Source organism: Dryas octopetala, chromosome 8 (assembly GCF_963921425.1).
Source record: "Dryas octopetala chromosome 8, drDryOcto1.1, whole genome shotgun sequence".
NCBI classification, from domain to species: Eukaryota; Viridiplantae; Streptophyta; class Magnoliopsida; order Rosales; family Rosaceae; genus Dryas; species Dryas octopetala.
In genome coordinates, this window is record NC_141373.1 from 9616610 (window position 1) to 9637523 (window position 20914).

The 20914-nt window shown below is 38.1% G+C and overlaps 1 protein-coding gene, 1 long non-coding RNA gene and 1 pseudogene across 3 annotated transcripts in view; 2 read left to right on the forward strand and 1 right to left on the reverse strand.

Annotated features, from left to right (window-relative positions):
* The window catches only part of LOC147276996 (S-adenosyl-methionine 4-1-methyl-2-pyrrolidinyl-3-oxobutanic acid methyltransferase-like), a 37065-nt pseudogene extending 32309 nt beyond the window's left edge, over positions 1–4756 (forward strand). Inside the window, exons 3-5 of the transcript XR_015124095.1 lie at positions 160–386; positions 4182–4502; positions 4634–4756. The product of XR_015124095.1 is annotated as an S-adenosyl-methionine 4-1-methyl-2-pyrrolidinyl-3-oxobutanic acid methyltransferase-like (transcript). The remainder of the gene's footprint in view (positions 1–159; positions 387–4181; positions 4503–4633) is intronic.
* Positions 4757–7164: 2408 nt separating this feature from the next.
* LOC147277001 (uncharacterized) lies at positions 7165–7785 on the reverse strand. Its single transcript, XR_015123769.1, has 3 exons — positions 7668–7785; positions 7316–7411; positions 7165–7237 (listed from the first exon to the last, which is right to left on the reverse strand). It is a non-coding gene; the product is annotated as an uncharacterized LOC147277001 (long non-coding RNA).
* A 9511-nt stretch (positions 7786–17296) lies between these two features.
* On the forward strand, positions 17297–20412 carry LOC147277002 (AAA-ATPase At3g50940-like). The gene is made up of 3 exons (XM_086253190.1): positions 17297–18353; positions 18894–19021; positions 19927–20412. The coding sequence occupies exons 1-3, from the start codon at positions 17456–17458 to the stop codon at positions 20338–20340; spliced, it is 1440 nt and encodes a 479-aa protein (XP_086109316.1). The 5' UTR covers positions 17297–17455; the 3' UTR covers positions 20341–20412.
* Positions 20413–20914: the final 502 nt, after the last annotated feature.

Sequence of the window (20914 nt, forward strand, 5' to 3'; positions counted from 1 at the left end):
TGAAAAAAAAAAAAAAATTTATAAACAATTCTCTCCACTTTGTTCACTCCTCTTATGCTCTTATGTGGATTTCTGAGGTTGATCATAGTATTGCTTTTTCTAGTAGTGTACATGAATATTAGTACTTATGGCTCATTTGGTTTGAGAAAATTTGTGCAGAATCCAAAAGGTTTAGTAACAAAATCAGGAGAGGGAGTGAACAAAGGGAACATACATATAGCCAAGACTAGCCCCCCTGTTGTGTATAAGGAATACTTTGAGCAATTCAAAAGAGACTTCACAGTGTTTTTGAGGTCGCATGCAGAGGAGCTAGTCCCCGGAGGGAGTATGATCCCCTTTACTATTTTGAACTTTTCGGATTGAAACTCAAAGATATGGTTTTAGAGGTAAGTGTACGTATGATATTAGAATATTCAAGTAGTAACAAAATTATTTGTATCACATATTCTTGTTTTTTTTTTTTTTTAAGACCGCGTACGTTTATAAATCACATGACAGACTACATTTCACATAAAAGTATGAGAATCACAAAACAACTTTTAATTTGGAGAAGCTAAGCACATATAAACCAGCTTAATCAAAAAGAAAAAAAAAAAAAAAAAGCACATATAAACCAGTACGTACAACTGTACTCTATCTTGCAATTGAGATTCTGTGCAGTTGGTGAGTGTTGATGCAAATTTCCGTAAGATAGATGCAACAACTTAAGAAGGATGATCTGATTGATTGAAAGCCCTGTTGGATGATGAAGTGGATGTTGACTCAAGATCTTCCTGCATGAACACAAGATCAAAGGAGAAGGAGAAGGAGAAGGACCGGTGTGGTACCAGCCAAATACGCTCCGATGATGAAGTCAGTGATGTGTATTTGGAGATGTTTGTGTAAGAACAAGGAAGAACATGTGATGAACTTGAGAGAATGAGGAAGAACAAAGTAAGATCTTCTGGGTTTATTCTCAACAAGTGGTGTATATTTTGATAGGCTTTTTGTGAATGAAGTTATGTATCTGTTTTGTGCATATAAGGCAGCTTATATGGACAAGGGAAATGGTGAAGGGTAAGTTACCTGCATGAGGGTGAATGGTTGAGAAGAGGCCACGCGTTCGGCCATGAATAGTAGCATGCACAGTTACCCACCTCCTTTACATTCAATGCTGCATTCAATGCAAGGATGGAAGATCAAGTGGGATGCCCTAATAGTCATGGCTGTGAGCTAGGATATCTCATATGTCAGAGATATTCGAGTAAGGCGATTCGTCCTGACTCCGATCTTCTAGAATGACGGTGGAATCCGAGCTGAGCCGATCAGAGACATCGTATACGCAGGTATGAAACATATCCACGTTCGGATCAGACATGCATGGATGAACTGGTTCAGACGGGTCCGACGTATGATGTGACAGTCGTTACTCGACGGTAGTCCGTTATCTGAGAAGATGATCACCAAGAGCCGAGCCGAACCGAACTGGGATAACCAAGAAAAGATGAACACTTAATTTCTTGGAGGATCCTTAGATCGGGTCGGATCAGATGTGGGGGTCCGCTGAGATGGGCCAATCTGAAGTGGCAATGAAAGTGTTACCGAGCTGATATGTTGACGTGGAGGTCCAAGTTTGACCGTTGAAAAGTCAAAGCCTGAAGTTGGATCTAACTAGCCACGTGTTGATCCATGATTGGTTGTTAAATCCATGTGGATTTATATACAAACAATGAGGTGGCATTCTCCTGCTCGAATCTCTACTCCAACAAATTTTCATTGCTTTTGTGTTTTTATTTTCACCATTGCAAATGTGATGGGCTGGGCCTAATATATAAATTTAAACTCAGGCCATTTTAAAAGTTAGACGAGCCTAGTAGATATGAACTCAGGTCACTTTTAATATGGGCCCTACATATATAAGTTTTTTGAATTTTTTATATTCTGATTAGATTTTATTTTATATTATAATTAACATGAACATGAATGTGAATTGTAATAACTTGAATGAATATGTATATATATATATTTTTTATATTCTGATTAATGAGGGTAGCTTTTATGTGTTTTTTTAAAATTTTTTGATGATTCATTTTTGTTGTAAATTAAATTATGTGTTTACAAAAGGGGCTCATTTTAAATTTTAGCCCCAAGCCTCTAAAACTTAGTGCCGGCCCTACAGACTACCCATCAAATAGAGACATGACATGCATCTGGAGACCCACTTGTAGATCGAATATTATGTAAACATGTAGTCAAAATTTTATTGTTAGTAATAAATGATGTTTAGAGCAAGGAATAAAATTTTGGGTTTCGAGGAAATTTCGATGGAAATTTCGACGGAAATTTCAAAAATTTTAAATTTCGACAGAAATTAGACGGAAACGACAGAAATTGCTATCAAAATACAGAAATTTTGAATGAAACTTTACTATATGTTTATTTAACATATTATCTACTACATTGATAAAAAACATTGAAGAAACCAAATTATATAGTAGGTTTCATGTGATATAAGATGAATATAATGCGTGCTGGAGGCAAATACTGTTAAAAAAATAGTTCACTAATTAATAATTACATAAATTTGATTGAACAAACACCTCAGAGTTTGTGTAATTTATTTTCCAGTTTTTCATAAATGAAAAGAACTTTTCAGAGCTTTGGATTGTTGTTGTTTGTGTTTATTTGAAGTTGTTCCATTATTACTTTCATTGAAAATTTCAAGGACGAAATTCTTTGAAGGGGGATAGATTGTGAGACCCCTTTGAAGGGGGGTAGATTGTGAGACCTAGTATTTTTTCAAGTTTTATTTTGAAAAATATTTGAAATATTTTAAAAATTTATTTGAGAAATAAAATATTTTAGATTAATTTTATAATTTTTGTTTTAAATTAGTTTAACCCGTTTTTTGACTTTTTGAACTATTGGGCTTTTGACTTCAATTTGTGGCTTGTTGGAAAAGTCTCGAACACACAAACATGTGAGCGCAAACTGTACATCAATCGGAACTACAATTTGAGAGATATGAGCATTTAAAATGATGGACATTTTTGTAAATTTATAAACATAAATTTTAAAAATCCAAAATCAAATTTTTTATAATAATTTCTCTCTCCACATTATTATTCACGCACACTACCCACCGTATTGACAATTAAAGGGAAAGTCCCAACTTTTACAACAAATGAACAGATAAGTAAGAAAATTCGAATAAATCTTCTATGGGGCATGCCCCAGTGAGGCATGTCTCACATGAGGTGGGACCCACAATCATGTGGGTCCCACCTCATGTGAGACATGCCTCACTGGGGCACGCCCCACTGAAGACTCACTCAAGAAAATTCTGCTGCAGCCTACCCACTAGCCACTAGTCCACTACCCACCACCTCATCTCATTCTCTCTTCTCTCTCCTCATGTGGGTCCCACCTCATGTGAGACATGCCTCACTGGGGCACGCCCCACTGAAGACTCACTCAAGAAAATTCTGCTGCAGCCTACCCACTAGCCACTAGTCCACTACCCACCACCTCATCTCATTCTCTCTTCTCTCTCCTCCCTTTCTCTTTCTTTTTTTTTTCCTTCTTCTTTTTCTTTCTTTTTTTTTTCTTCTTCCTTTCTCTCATTTCTTCCTTCAGTAACTCCATGTCTGCGACTCTGTGCCGACCACCAGCCCACCCTTTTTTTCTCTCTCTCTCTCTCTCTCTCTCTCTCTCTCTCTCTCTCTCTCTCGCCATCCCCTCACCTGCACCGACCCCTCATCTCTTTCTCCCTGCTCTTGCCCCCTGCCACCGAAACCCACCAAAACCCAGCCCATCCTCTCTTCCTCCACATCTTTAGCTCCTCCCAAATCGCAGCCTCCCTAAAACCCAGAAATCCCACCCAATCGAAAATTTCGTCGAAATTTCGAGAATTTCGGCGAAATTTTCAAAATTTTCGGCGAAATCATCGAAATTCAGACGAAATTTTGTTGGTTTAGTGTTAAAATTTCCCTACCTCAAAAATTTGAAAATTTCGCCGAAATTTTCGAAATTTATATCCTTGGTTTTTTTAGAGTTGGCACAAATTAAAATGAATGAACAGGCAACATTTAGTAAATAAAATTTGTTGCGAGTAATTATGTTCAAATTGTATCTATGCAAGTATAAGTGGAGGACAATTCTCCTTCTTTAGCTAACTAGTTTAGTTGGATGAATATGTTCAGTGTTTGATTGAAGAGGAAAAACTGGACACATTCAATTTGCCATTTTATACACCAACAATGAAGGAGGTAAAAGAAGTGATCGAGGCTGAAGGATCTTTTACTTTGCAAAACTTGCAAGTATTCAAAAGCGACTGTGCCTCACATATAAAGCAAGCTGACAGGAAAGCAAGGGCAGCAATACTGACCACAGAACTAAGGGCCGTGCTAAAGCCCATTCTGGCTCGTCAGTTCGGAGAAGAAGCTATGGACGATTTGTTTCGACGATTCGAAGAAGATGTGCTTGATCACATTGAAAGAGACAACTGCCAGGACATTGACTTGGTAGGGTTCCATTTATTAAATTATAAATTAACACTATTTATTTCTCACAAATAAAGGGCTCACATATTATTTATTTCTCACCTTCTATTGTGAGGGTTACATCACAATTAGCCCCAAGCCCTGTGTTGTAGACGTTAAGTGTGGATACGAAGAGGGAGTCAAGTTGGAATTTCGGGGATTCTGGAACTAAAGACATGGACGTCGTAAATATGCATACAAATGTGAGGGTTCCAAATGTAAGTAACATAATGTGATGGAGAAGTATTAATTTGACAATGCTTCGTGATCGAAGCAATTAATAGACTGTGATAAGTAGGGCTTGAAAAGGTTGTCTGAAACTAGGAGTAGTGGCATAGTTGCTAAGTGGTGAATTTTTCATTATTTTCCTTGGTTATTAAGTGAGATGGGCATGACGGAATGAGTGAAAGAAAAAGTTGATTTAAAGGAGAAGCTAAAAACCTGTTGGGGCTAGAATAAAAAATGTCACGCGGCATTAACAGCTAATGCAAGTCTCAACGAGTTAGAGAAAGTCAAACAAACAGAGTTTTCTCGGCCGAGACTATTGCCTCTCGGCCGAGAATACTTATAACCTAGAATAACATGTTGCGCTAAGTATTAATCCCACAAGAAACCCTCAGCAACAAGAAGAATAATGTGATGTCACCCCAAAGACAGATTCTGAAAAGCAACCCTGCCAACATCCACATTTAAGAGGAGAAAGGACATGCGTGGCATAAAAGACAGCTGTCATAGTACAAGATTAGGTGAGAGTTGAAAAGGAAAAGTGAGATTTTATAAACCTTACACGTGGAGCCCATCTGATTACGAAAATTCAATTATACATATTACAACAAATCATTTACCCAAGTTGTGGAGATTTTAATAATTAAAGCATTTGAATGAGCATTTATCAGCTCATATCAAAACTCAATTTTTTTGCAAAGCAAAGGAACTCGATTTTTTAAAATTCAAAAATTTAAAATGCAAAACTCAATTTGCATTTGAAAAGATTAAAATGCCCTCACTTAAGAATTGAATTCCTCATCAGTCTCTCATGCATGCCTCTTGAGGTCCCCCCACACCACACCCTCCCCGGCTCCCCAATCACCATCACCATACACCATTCACCAGTCACCGACATCCCTTCTTATTCAAATATCCCCAATCACTTCCCATCTTCTACAACCACAAATCCATAATGTCTAAACCTCTTTTACAAGTCAGCAACAAGATGAGGATTTTTTCTATGTGCATCTTTTCTTTTCTTTTTTTTCCTCTTTTTCTAATGGGTATTAGAAAGAATCTTTGGGATCTTATTATAGGTCAAGAATGGCTGGAATGTTACCGAGTTCTTTTATGATAAGTTTATAACTAAAAAACATATGCATTTGTGTACCTTTTCACAGTCCCAAAGGAACAAAACTTAAGCTGGCACAAGGCGAAGCCTAGCCACCCAATGCATTTGTGTGCCTTTGTGTACAAAGAGTTTGTGCCTAAATCATAACTCAAACCCTACCTCTAGTATCAATAGCATACATAGCATACTAATGCTACTTTGAACTTTGAAGCCCATATATTCCTCCATTTGAAACCAACACCCCAACCTGCCCCTACAACAAATACGGGCAATACTCACCATTTTTTTCCTACATCTATTGCTCCATTAGCAACTAAATTGAGTTGGCTAGACCAATTGCCACTATACAGTCACTAAAATGTGGCATTGATGTAGACAGCTAGCAAGCCAACTAATGTGGCAGTCCAATGCTAAGTGAATCAAACCATTACTGTTTTGTGGAAGCATTAGTGGCTGAATCGAGTCACCTTAGAGAATGGTTTCTGAAGTAGTTGCACAATTCATTACTGAAGTGGCTTAGGAACTGCATTTTGCAATGGATCTAGCTACTAATATTCGCAAGCCTCACCCTCATTTTATAGTTTCATAAAAGCTGCCTTTTGCAATGGATTCAACCACTAATATATAAGAGCCTTACTTTCATTTTATAGTTGCATGAAAAGATATATTGGAATAGAAATTAATTTGAAATTTATGAATTTGTAAATTAAGCACGTTCTGCAGTACATGATGTAGAGCATTTCTTTTATGCTATTCTTGGAAAATACAGTATTTACTGCATGATTTTCAACCTGTATCATGTGCATTTCCAAAGGATTGGAAAATGCATATATACTAAGAACACTTGACACACAAGCGAGTTTACAAACAAAATTGGAAATTAAAATGGAACCAATTGTATCAGATAACCAAATTGAAGCCAACTGCATATTTATATATTGTAAGTCAACCATTACATACCATAAAATACTTTAAGTGTTCCAAACTTGTTGACCAAAACATACTAGACCTATCAGCCTGCCATCTCCATTACATCACATATTAAAAATCATTCCCCTAAACAAAAGGTCCAAACGGAACCAAGTAGACAGATCAAAACATTGAACACATCATCTTTAACCAAACTTGCTGTTATATACCAAGACCATCACCTAAGTATAAAGCAGCAAGTTCACTCAATTTCACCTCAAGGGGACTATGTTCACTGAACTAAAATACCAATCAAAAAACTAGAAATAGCTTTCTTACTATGATCATATCACCCTGCTCATGGATTAGCTGACATCTCTTCTCCATTGTCAGAAGTGGCCCTCATTTCAAATGTAAATTAACTGTATACAAGCTGCTGTGATAATGAGCATATAACAAATACAGAAATCTGCAAGAGAACCAAAAAATCATATTTCAGAGTTAGAAACATGCCATTATCGAATAATTAATAGAAGTGAAAACATACCTTTTGATCATTACCATAAAAAATGGATGGAAAATCATCAACAGACTCTCATGCTAGTCCTAGATCTTCAACCTTATTTCATAGTTTTGATTCAATCTATATGAATAAGGAAAACATTCAATCTAAAAACAGAAAAGTAATAGAGCATAGCAGGGTTAACATGCAAAGTAGACCTTGTAAGTACATTAAAACATATATAGAATCAATTATAACACCTAAATTCTCAAATTACTTACACAATAATAAAGAAAATCATTGGACACATTAGATGAAAATTGATAAGATAATAGAGGAAGAAGACAAACATACAAAATACAAAAGCATGAAGCATGTAAACAGAAAATTAAACTACCTGGGAGGTCCCAAGCCTCACACTTTCTGAGATAAACAACTGCTACAACTTTTGACATGAAACTAACCAGAAACCCTTCAACATAGATAACACTTTCTTCATATGTAGGATGAAATTTGAACTCAGGAGGAAGATTCTCCTGCATTGAATTTTTATTAGTTTGATCGATTAGAATCCCAAACCAAGTACTGAATCGTTAAATAAATTGAGCAAAGCAGCACCTCCAGATCAAAAAAATAAATAACCAAATAATCAATTTATAATCAAAGAACAAGAAGCATCAGCCTAAAAGTATACCTACAAAAGTCAACCAGAACAAGTGAGAAATACAATTGAAAACTTGAAAAAGCATACCCCACAAGATAAAGTCCCAACATTTATCCTTATTAACATGCTGTTGAGTAAAAGAATTTTATTATACTTCTAATTTGCACGCAGAATATAATGGTTTTTTCCTAACAGTATACATACAGACCATATATAATGATGGTATATATGCATATCACACAACTCTTGTTATGATTTCCCCTAGCCTAGCAACTGCCCTTGCATATATGTGCATTCCAGCCTATGTGAACAAGAAAGAGTAGTTAGAAAAAGGAAATTAATCACATTAGTGCAGACCAATGGCGTACTCTATCATAATATTGAAGGTTCAAAGCTAAACACATGACAACCTATGAGTGGAAAAACTGAAATCAAGCGGACCTACTAAATGTCTGAATTGCAGGAACATGTAAGATTTCAACGTAGAAAACTAATCAGAGATACTAAGATTGCACGAGGAAAAAAATCAGTGGGCAGAATAATGAAATTATTCACCTCACAAGGAAAATCACATAAACACATTTAATTGTATAATGACTATGAGTCCTTCACCATGTGAAGATGTAGCAAAGCCCAACAAGGTTTTATGCGAGTATAATAAAGTGTTGAGTGCATCTGAACTTAAAATCATATCTTCAGGCATTGCATAGATACATCAAGAATCATGAAGCATTGAACTGAAAATTAACTTACTGTATTTGAGCCAACAAGCTATACAGCTTTTTTATCATCATCATCATCATCATCATCATCATCATCATCATCATCATCATCATCATCATCATCATCATCATCATCATCATCATCATCATCATCATCATCATCATCATCATCACAGATATAGTTAACAATATCCTGCTAACATTGATTTCAAGAAAAAAAAAATGTCAGTGATAAAGGTATTATAGAAAATGTACCACAGATTTCTTAGCGAGCTACCCTATATCTTAAAACTTTCATTAAACATTTAAGTCAGTATAAAAACTATAAGATTCTGAAGTGGTTATGGGTTAGAAAGGAAAAGGAAAAAACTAAGATAATGTCTCTCAATCAAGAAAGTATCCACCCATAAAACATGGGCCAATCTGGGGAAGAGTGGGAAAATTAGCAGCTAACATAGCACCATCAGAATCTACAACAGGTGTCACTACACATCACCTGTACTTATACAAAAATAATAATAAAAAAGATTAGAGATTTGCCAAGAAGAAATTAACTTGTAACATGAATATATACACTTTTTCAGAAAACAAAACATCGCATCAGAAATCTAACATCCAGGCATTAAGCGAAAAAAAAACTGCAAAGAACAAAAGTTACCTTTTCCTGCGTTTGGGCATTAGGGCTTCCAGGGCATCTTCGATTCTTTGGGAGAGGGAAATCCAGAGGTAGGGACGACAGAGAGGGAGCTGAGCGAGTGGCTGCTTGTTTTTGAAGTATTTGGGTCTGGGCTTTAGGGTTTTGAAAAGGTCGAGAGGAGAGAGCGAATAAGGGATTGTGCTCTTGGGTTTCGATGTAGAGGGCCATTGAGGCAAAGAAAAAGAGAGAGACAGAGACAGAGAGAGCGAGCTAGCGAAGGAGTTCGAGAGGGAGAATTTTAGGGCAAACTGATTTGTCAAAGTGAAGCGAAGAGGGTGAAGAGGGTGAAGAGAGGGATTGGGAAGGATTTTGGCAAACTAACAATGAAGTAGACAGATTAGACCAACTAATTGAAACTCTCAATTGCAGAGAGGGTGGTTTAGCACCTCCAGTGTCAATTAGGCGTCTCCCATTTCCTCTCTCCCATCTGTTTGATTATTAGGGTCATATAATATGTTAAGCTACTCACATTAATTAGAAGGTTTATGGGTCGGATCCAAGGAATAAAATTTTGAGTTTCGAGGAAATTTCGACGAAAATTTTGAAGATTTTTAAATTTCGACAAAAATTAGACGGAAACGATGGAAATTGCTATCAAAATACGGAAATTTTGAATGAAATTTTACCATATATTTATTTAACATATTATCTACTATATTGATAAAAAACATTGAAGAAACCAAATTATATGGTAGATTTCATGTGATATGTGATGAATATAATGCGCCCTGGAGGTAAATACTGTTAAATAAAATTAATATAATGAATGAATAAAATTATTATATTTTTTATACTCTATAATCTATACACTAAACCCAATACTTTATATGTCATAATATTACATTAAACCTCATATACTCTATATTTTTTAAAATATGATATAAAATATTAAGATTTATGCCTTTTAGAATTTTTAATTATATAAAAATGTATTATGATTTAGAGTTTAAAAATAACTAAACAAAATCTCAAAAGAATCAAACGAAACTCCAAATTTTTTTTTTTTCCGATTGCCCAAAGATCTCAAATCCTAATTGACCCTAAACTTTTTTTTTTCTTTTCTTTTCTTTTTTTTCTTTTCTTTTTTTTTTCTTTTCTTTTTTTTTTCTTTTTCTTTCCTTTTTTTTCCTTTTCTTTTTTTCTTCTTTCCTTCCTAATCCTACTTCCACTTCTCCACGTGATGGATGGCGTGAGCATTGAGCAGAAGTTGTGCAGAACCTTTCTTCTTCCTTTTTGACTTTTTCTTCCTTTTTCTTTTTTTTCTTTTTTTTCTTTTTCTTTCCTTTTCTTTTTTTTTTCTTTCCCTCCTGACTTCCATCCCATGACCTTTCTTCAGTTCTTCACTTCTTCCCTTCATTTCTTCTCTCCCAGCCGCCGCGACTCACTCAGCAAGTCAGCATATGGTATAATATCAAACCTCCTTCTCTTCTCTCTCCTCCTGTCCACCTTCTCCAGCGCCACTCTCTCTCTCCCAAGTCCCTCCCCGATCTCCCTCTCTCCCTCCCCTGATCTGATTTTCTTCCTCCCCACTCTCTTCTCTCTTCTTTCTCCTTCCTCCCCAATCACGTGGTGGCTGAGTTTGTAACTGGCAAGGAGAAGACAGACATAAAAATGGTGGGTTTGTTCCGAGTCCGACTACTACTCTAACTCTTGGATCTCACAGTGTATTGGAGAGTGTGCCTCAGCAACTATTAATTATTGCTTAACCCTCCAACTGTTATGCAATTAGTGATTTCACAATAGTGTAAATTCCTCTTATTTCATTTCCCACTGTTTAAGCAGCTGATGCTCAATAGTTGCACCAAGTACCATTTTTAATAATGGTTGGTTAGAATAATTAGTTACCCCATAAGCCATACCCATATACATTACTACATTAGTTAGTTTTCACAAACTAAAAAGGGGGGTGACATATGGGTCAAAGGCAAAACAGCGTATATTGACCAAATTTTTTAGCAATTGCAATCTGCAGTAAATTTGGTTTAAAAAGTGAGCATTGCTCACTTTTCTTGTAGTGTGCTTAAAATCATAATGTTACCATATAGATGCTGACCTCCTTGTTGACCCAAATTTTTGCTAAAACGTACTGTTTCTGGGCTATCATGCAGATGAGTATTTTGGGTTCCTATAGGTCCATGTAATTCAGAAAATTCTTTTACTTGATCCTTGTAGCTAGTTTAGACATTTTCCACTTTGGATCATTGCCAATTCAGATAAAATTGCTTATTTGCCCTTGATTGAATAAACCACACAAACATGATAAACTCCCTACCGAAGTTTTTCTCTAGCCGTTAAAACCACAAAGACCAAAATAGAAAGTAATCCAAACTATAAGGGGAAAAATCATAATTTAGCCTAAAAATGGATGTAGAGCAAAAAGAACGCAAAGTATAAACAGCGAGTCTTCCACGCTCCAGTGACCAGTCAACAAGTCAATCGATCCGACTTTTGAACTCCTCTATGACCCTGCAATAATGCAGAAAATGGAGCACCTAAAGAAGATATAATATAGGCAGAAGATAGAGGGAAAGGTACGTGGAAAAGGGAAAGGTACGTGGAAATGAGAAAGCAGGTGGTGGGAAAAACTGATGAATAGAAAGTATAGTGTACATGGGCCGGTGCCTAGGGATGGAACGGGTCCATTTGGTTCGGTTTAGCCCCCAAACCGTAGACCAAACCAATGCCTTCGGCTTAGTGATTTTTCAAACCAAACCAACCCAATGAAGGTGAAACAACCGAACCAAACCAAACCAATTAAAGTCGGGTTGGGTTGGTCGGTTTGATCGGTTTGGGCATGTCTCAAAATACAATTAAAATTTAGGCCCAAATTATAAATGAATGAAACTCCATTTAAGTTATAAAATTAATGTCTCTATTTTCTACACATGAACCCAATTTAGTCATGTCTGCTTTTACAGTGGAACAATTACAGTCACATGTAAAACAAGAAAGCCATATATGTGAAACATTAATATTAATATATTAAAGAATAAAGCCATGTTAAAGATTGATATTAATTTATTATAATATTAAAGAACATAGGCCATGAAACTAGGGAAGGTGAGATGAGTTCTCATTGCTTTGAGCCTTTGACCATTCTAAACAAGGTGAGATGAGAAACTAGACATGTGAATATTTAATTTAATTTTTTAAATTTTTAGGTCGGGTTGGGTCGGGTTTGATCGGTTATTTGGAACGTCAACCCGCTAACCAACCCATTTGAGGTCGGGTTGGTCGGGTTATGAACCGGCCTCTCTAAATTGGGTGTTAGAAACTGAACCAACCCAACCCATTTTGGTTGGGTTGGTCGGGTTGGTCGGGTTGCATCGGGTTATGTCCACCCCTACCGGTGCCCATGTGACAAATTAGCATAAAACAACCTCAAAAAGCAGGGGAAGAAAAAATATACCAAGTATACTGAAATAAATGACCTTAATTATAATTAGAACCATATATGTAAAACAAACTAAATGATTCCTAATTACTGCAAATGCAAAGCTTCAAGTATACATATCCCACGTAATAGCAGTTTTTCATTTGGAGTGAATTCGATCTACATCAATTATAACATGAACTTCCAAATCCTGCGCCTCAGACATGACATATATATATATATAAAGCTTCATAGAATTTGTCTAATTTGAGGAATAAATGAAAAAATTTACTAGTTTCTAGTTTCTGATATCATTTATGAACATTTTCAATATTTTTTAGTTTCTTTCTAAATTCTTAGTGTAAGTAAGTAAACAAGGTTTCCTTTCATTTTTTCACTAGTAATCTAAAGAAAGTAATTAAACAAGAATATTAGTAGACTAAATCGACACACATAAGGCATGGATGGACTCTCTGCCTCTGTATCCAGCTTCGATATGTAGTTTGGAATTTGGATGTAGCCTAAACTATAAGAGGCAAACTGGCAAAGTGGTAATTTAGCCTAAAAATGGAACAGCAAAAAGAGCACAAGTATTTCCGAGTTGGATAGTGTAGTCAAGTCACGCTCTAGACTTATAAATAGCGAGTCTTCCACGCTCAAGTCGACAAGTCTAGGGGTGGGCATGAACCCGACCAACCCGATTTACCGCCCATTTCCGACTCGTCGGGTCGGGTTGGGTCGGGGTCACGTCATCACGGGTGAGCCCGCCAGAAGTGGCCCGCCAGGCCGAAGCTAATTGGGCCGGAAACGGCTTGGGGCCTCCACCGCCCATTACTAACCCGACCGGCCCGACTACTGTGACTATTAGCCCAAATGCCCATTTTAGCCCAGCCCAAGCCCACTTGCGCCTAAACCCTATCCTGTATTTTTTTTTGGTCTCAGTCTCTCAAGTCTCAACCCTCTTCGCCTCTTCGGCTCTTCAACTGCAAGTCTCAGTATTTTTTTTGGATGCTCTGCTGCTCACCATTCACCTGATGCTCTGCTGCTCACCATTCACCATTCTTCCTTCGATCTACTCCACCATCCGAGCACCACCACCTCCCACCACCACCACGAGCTCCATCACCACCACTCTGAAACCCTCAATCCTTCGATCCCGATCTGAAACCCTTGATCCCGATATTCGATCTCCCCCATCTTCGATCTCCACCAACCACTGTTGTTCTCCACCACCACGAATTCCAATCACCATCTCATCATCCATTCCCACCACCATAGCCCACACCTGAAACCCTAAATAAAAATCCCCAAATTCGATCTCCCCCAGGACCCCCACCTTCGATATTCACCAACCATCGTCCATCTCCATTCTCGGAGAATGATTCTCCACCACACAAGTCAGGCAGTCACTAGTCACCTGCACTAACAAATCCTCAAATCCTCAAATCCCGATCTCAGACATTTTGGCCTTTTGATTTTGGGTAAGTTGATTAAGGGTTTTTGACTCACTCGGTATTCAAGTAGTTGAATTTCTGTGCGATTCAAGTAGTTTTTGGCCTTTTTTTTTAGTATGAGTATTGACTAACATATTGAAATATTGAATGTATATTTTGTCTGCAGCTGCCTTCTGGAATTCGAGTTTGTGTCCTAGCATTCTAGCAATCCTGGATTAGAATCTCCTAGAACTGCAATTTGGTGTAGCAGTAAGTCAGTAAGTCATCTTCCCCTTCTGGCTTCTACTTACTACATAGTGCACATCATCATTTGTTTGAATCTTTGAGAGCCTTATATGATGGAGGGTTCAAACCAAACACCAACACCAACACCAACACCACCTCAATCACAACCACCCAATACTTCTTCACAAAATCCTTCATCAGAAGTTGTTCAAACCCTCAACCCCATTGAACCATGGGCCCTCCTCCTTCTCAACCTCCAAATACTAGGAAAAGGAAGTCCACATCTATGGTGTGGGATCATTTCACTAAGGAAGACCCCCCAAAAGACCCAAAAAATCCTACAGCTAGTGCAAAAAGTACCCTTTAAGATTAGAGCAAAAAAAATAGAAGATTTTAACTTTTCAAAGGAGTGCGAGTGAGTCATCGAGTAGCAATCAGTTACTGGCTGTGGGTTTTGATAAAGAGGCATGTAGGAGGGCATTGACTAGGATGATAATCATTGATGAGTTGCCATTCAGATTTGTGGAGGCAGAGGGGTTTGTTGAGTTTTGTAGGGTTGCTTGTCCTAAGTTTGACCTTCCTTCTAGGAGAACAATTGGTAGGGATGTCCTTCAGCTTTTTTATGATAAAAAAGCTGAATTGATGAAGCTTTTAAGTGGTCAAAGGGTTTGCCTTACCACTGATACATGGACATCAGTGCAAAATATCAATTATATGGTGCTTACTGCCCATTTCATTGATGCTGATTGGGTTCCCCATAGAAGAATCTTGAACTTTGCAAATAGCTCTATCATAAGGGAGATACAATAGGGAAACTCATTGAAAAATGTTTAGGTGAATGGGGTATTGGAAAACTGTTCACAATAACAGTTGACAATGCATCTGCTAATGAGGTTGCTATTAGCTATGTGAGAAGAAAACTTAGGGATTGGGACAATGGTCTGATCATGGAGGGGCAATTTTTACACCTTAGGTGCACGGCCCATATACTTAATTTGATTGTTTGTGATGGGTTGAAGGAGATGCACAACTCTGTTGAAAGCATTAGGAATGCAGTTAGATATATTAGATCTTCCCCTCAAAGGCTAGCTGAATTTAAGAAGGTTGTAGTACTTGTGAGGATAGATAGCAAAGGTTTGTTGGTGTTGGATGTTCAAACTAGATGGAACTCCACGTTTATGATGTTACAAACAGCTGTCAAGTTCAAAAAGGTCTTCCAAAGGATGTTAGAGGATGATAGGGCTTATAAAGAATACTTTAGTGAGGTTGCTCATAGGGTTGGTCCACCTAGTGAAGATGATTGGGAGAATGCTAGAATTTTTCTGACATTTTTGAAGAAGTTTTATGATATGACTTTGAAGCTAAGTGCCTCCCATTATGTAACATCAAACACAACCTTTTTTGATCTATGTTCTTTGCAATTAATGTTGACTGATTTGTGTTCAAAACAAGATCCCCTCTTAGGGAAAATGGCACAAAACATGAAACTTAAGTATGACAAATACTTTGGTTCAATTGAGAGCATGAACAAATTGTTGTTGGTTGCATATGTTCTTGACCCTAGGATGAAACTAGAGGGTTTGAATTTCTGTTTTAAGAAAGTATATGAGCTAGCTAAGGCCAATGAGCTTACAAATGTGGTTAAAAATGTTTTGGCATCCCTATTTCATGAGTATAATGGCCTATTTGATGTGGCTTCCCAATCTGGCAGCACTAGTGCTTCCACTCAATCTGTTGATTCTTCACAAGATAATGAGGTTGGTGGGGTGGGGGGTGCTGGTGAAGATGATTTGATGCAAGGTTTACGTGCCATGCGAGCAGAGGCATCCTCATGTGTGATTAAAAATGAGATGGATAGGTACTTGTTAGATGCATGTGATTCAATGGCTGTAAGGAGCTTTGATGTGCTGAATTGGTGGAGAGTCAATGGGGTTAGTAAGTAACCAATCTTAGGTGCACTTGCTAAAGATGTCTTCGCCATTCTGGTTTCAAGTGTGGCATCCGAGTCATGCTTTAGCACTGGAGGCCGTGTCATTGATCCATATAGGAGCTCACTAACTCCCAAGATGGTTGAAGCGCTAATATGCTCCCAAGATTGGTTGAGGTCGACACCTATTTGTCCATTCAATGAACCAACCATTTCGGAGTTGGAGTTTTGTGAAGCTGTGGAGCAAGGTAATTATTATGATATTCCAGTTTATTCCTTGATTTTTTTTGATTTTTTATATGCATACTTTGCTGTTTTTTGTGGTTTGCAGAGTTCTTGGTATCTGGAGCATCATTGTCATCTCCTTCAACATCTGCTAGTACATGAAAATGCTCTTAATGTCTCTGGGAGTGACAATCTGCAAGGCTGGAAGCTTCTGCAAGGCTAGAAGCTTATATTCATGTGGATTGTATCATTGTAATATTTGTAAACTTCATTTGGTTTTCGTTAATAATTTGTAAACTTGTCATATGGGTTTGTTTACTTTGTTGGTTTGAAACAAAGTAAACTTGGAGTCTTGGAATAATTTCACTGAATAATTTGTAAACTTGGAGTCTTGGAATATGTTGAATTTATGCTGTTGGAGTCTTGGAATATGTTGAATTTATGCTGTTGGAGTCTTGGAATATGTTAAATTTTTGCTGTTGGAACTTTCAGACTTTCAGTAGGAAAAAGCCCATTCGTAAATGGGCTGGGCCGCTACCGACCCACCCAGCCCGCTAACCCGCCTAAGCCGAACCCGCCTAGCCCGCACACTTAATGGGCAGAATGGGTTATCTATTCCTCAGCCCGAATAATCAGCCCGGCTGACGGGTTGGGCTCTAACCCGACCCAACCCGACCGATGCCCAGCCCTAGACAAGTCCATCGACCTTTTGATCTTCAAAACGACACCATCTGAGCCATCTTCGACCCTGCAATGCTCTTCCTCGCAGGTAGAGGAGGCAAAAAGCACTGAAACCTCCACCACCATCTTCAACCTCAGAACTTCCCCCACATTCCACAACCAAAACCCACCTCACAATTCCTCAAACCAACCCCAAAATCCCCATCAAAACAAACCCATGATCACCATGTTCACCAAAAACATGGAAATGCCCTCCGCCAAAACTTTGATCTCCACCACAGCCTCCGTCGCCGCCACCGCCATGCTCGTCCGTTCGATCGCCCGCGACTGGGTCCCCAGCGAGCTTCAACACTACGTTTCAACGAAGCTCAGAAGCTTTCTCACCGCCTTCTCTTCCCAACTCACCCTTGTCATCGACGAGTTCGAGGGTCTTAACCACAACCACCTCTTCAATGCCGCCCAAGTCTACTTGAGACCCACAATCTCTCCGAAAATCCAGAGGTTCAGGGTCACAATGCCCGCCAAAGAAAACAAGATTTTGGTCTCCATGGAAAGGAATGAAGAGGTGGTTGACTTTTTCAATGGGGTCCAACTCAAATGGAAGTTGGTCTCCAAACAAATTCCATCCAAGTACATAGCGACCCCGGACTCCGGCGGAGGGCTATACGGGGGCTCCACCGTGAAGTCCGAGCTCCGGTACTTGGAGTTGAGCTTCCACAAGAAGCACAAGAACTTGGTTCTTGGGTCTTACCTTCCTTATGTATTGGAAAAGGCCAAGGTGTTCAAGGATGAGATCAAGACTTTGAAACTTTTCACTTTGAAGTATGATCGAATGATGGGAAGAAGGAGAGGGGACATGTGGCAGTCTGTGAACCTTAATCATCCTGCAACATTTGAATCACTGGCAATGGAGTCTGAGGTCCAGAGGAGGATGGTAATGGAGGACCTTGAGAGGTTTGTGAAGAGGAAAGAGTACTATAGGAAAGTTGGGAAGGCTTGGAAACGTGGGTACTTCTTGTTTGGGCCTCCTGGTACTGAGAAGTCGAGTTTGATTGCTGCCATGGCTAACTACCTCAATTTTGATGTGTATGACTTGGAGTTGACTGATATTAGGCGTAATTTGTAAAACACTTTATACATATTCTGTATGAACACACAATCTAAAAACACCAGACATGTATAATCACCATTGCATAAGTATAAGACATGTGAGAATAAACTTACCTGAAGAAGCCATGTCGTCTGCAGCAAGTATCTTGAAGTCTAAGAGCACAAGCCTTCCAACCAGCACAATTTCTTCAGAGCTTTACTCAATATGGGGCAGAGTACCAAATAGCATAGATCGATGTTCTGTGTGGTCAGGGACCTGAGCCTTATATAGAGTCTTGATCAAACCGTGTACCTCCCATTAAGATATCTATGGTTTAATCCTAGTATAACTCTATATAATGACTAATTAATAAATGCCTTGTTTATAGTATAAGGCAGCTCACTATCATAATCCCATTCTGATTAGGAATATGACTTAGTTGAGCTTTTCCTGTTGTAGTTAATTTGATTAATACTCCTATCACTTGACTCTTAAGTTTTATTAGCATGATCAGCATCCGAATAGAACAAGGATTAAGTCCATTAATTTCTTACATAATTCTGAGCTCAGAAAGCTGCTGTTTCCACAGCAAACCGATCGATTCTTGTGGTGGAGGATATTGATTGCTCCATTGAACTGCAGGATAGGCTTGCACAAGCCAGGGCTTCCAACCCTCGTCCTCGTGCATCTACTGCTCCAAGAACTGAGTAAATCATATGTGGTTTCACTTTGTGCTTAATGATTATTGCTTGGGTTGTTTTTGCCTTATTCAAACTATCGTTTACAAGTTTTTGTTGCTAATTACCAGGGTCCAGATAGAAAAACCACCACCTCCCCTGAAACTTTGAGAGGTTGCTAGAAACAAGGGTCATGGCTATTGTGTCTTTGCTCTTGTTAACAATAACTACAACTTGAGAACTTTGAGGAAATAGGACCCTCTTCATATGATTTGTGTGCTCATTCTGTGGTCATATTCAAGTTATCGTCTTAGGGTTTAAGGTTGAGTGTAGAAGCCTAAACGATGTAGTTTAGGATTTAAACACCAATCAGCACACAAAACATAAGCAGGGTATCTAAACTTGCCTTTGAGAGGTTTTTGATAATTAGTGATTGTCAACAAGGAGAGAATAAATGGAAAACGAGACTAAAAAGCTTGCCTGAAATTGAAATGCACATATTGGATGACTTTATTGTGTACTGATTAGAACAAATAACTATTGTAGGTTGTTACTTTAGCTCGATGTGGCATTCTAGAATTGATTTAGGTAGATGGTTACATACACTGCATCAGCAATGAATTTCTTCTGCTAAAACAAACTGAGTAATGTGCTCATCCTTGGCGATGAATATGTTTGCTTTGGATAGATAGTAAAATGAATTCCTTGAAGACTGTCAACTCTGATAGGTAAGCAATGTCCATCTAAAGCAAATACCAGCTAATCCATCAAAATGATGAGAGGCAGAACAAGCTAAAACATCATTGACATGTAATTGCCTCCCATCACTGGAGCATACTATTTGAGCATTATGGTAGTCCTTAATGCATTTCATCCAAAAGATAAGACCCAATTAATTCATTTACATTCCATCCTTTTTAGGTGACTCTGTCAGGACTGCTCAACTTCATAGATGGATTGTGGTCAAGCTGTGGGGATGAGCGGATCATAGTGTTCACTACGAATCACAAAGAGCGGCTGGACCCTGCCTTGTTGCGCCCGGGTCGTATGGATGTGCACATCCACATGTCCTTTTGCACCCCATCTGCATCTGGGTTCAAAATGCTGGCCTCCAATTACCTTGGAATTACAGACCACACACTTTTCTTGGGCATAGAGCAGTTGATAGCCACTGTGAAGGTGACTCCTGCAGAAGTAGGAGAGCAGTTGCTGAAGAATGAGGAACCTGAAAGTGCACTGAGAGACCTCATTGGGTTCCTTGAAAGGAAAAAGAGAGCAATTGAGGAAGCTGTAAGTAAAGCAGAAAATGGAGGACCTAAAGCAGATATAAAATAGGCAAAAGATAAGAGGGACAGGTGGAAATGAGAATTGAGAAAGATCCAAGAACTGTGGCTATAAGGAAGAGGTGGAGGTTTAAGACCAAAAGAGAAGGTATAGATTTGATAGACTAGAAAATCGACTTAGGCTGGTGGTTATATTCTATTTTCTTTTCTTTTTTTATTCTATATCAGCAGCTTCTTTCTGTGCATGAGCTACTGGACAATAAGATTGCTTTTCCTTTTTTATTGTAAACAAAAACTAGTATTGGCTATTCTATTATGTAAAGGGAGAAGTTTAGTGTTTAGTGGAATTTTTGAACATACTAAAATGCCCTTTGCTAAGAGAAATTATTCTTTAGTGTTGGTCATATGACTATATGAGTAGTTATTGCAAAAAGAATTTTTTTACTCTTTGTATGTCATTTGTAAAAAATGCTACCGATGAAAGATTAGTAGGAGAGGCGTGAGTAAAAATTTTTAGAGTTAGTTCAAGCAGTAAAGGAAAATCGAGGATTAATGGGTTAAAATTTGTCTATGACTCTATATATGTTTCCAATGTAACAAAATGAGTTGTAAAAAAAAAAAAAATG

What these genes read in the sequence shown, in the direction of transcription:
- LOC147277002 (XM_086253190.1), top strand. Translation starts at nt 17,456, where the DNA reads ATGATCACCATGTTCACCAAAAACATGGAAATGCCCTCCGCCAAAACT. An exon ending in GGAGTTGACTGATATTAGGC is followed by an intron (nt 18,354 to 18,893) that starts GTAATTTGTAAA and finishes CATAATTCTGAG; the next exon opens with CTCAGAAAGCTGCTGTTTCC. An exon ending in CTCGTCCTCGTGCATCTACT is followed by an intron (nt 19,022 to 19,926) that starts GCTCCAAGAACT and finishes CATCCTTTTTAG; the next exon opens with GTGACTCTGTCAGGACTGCT.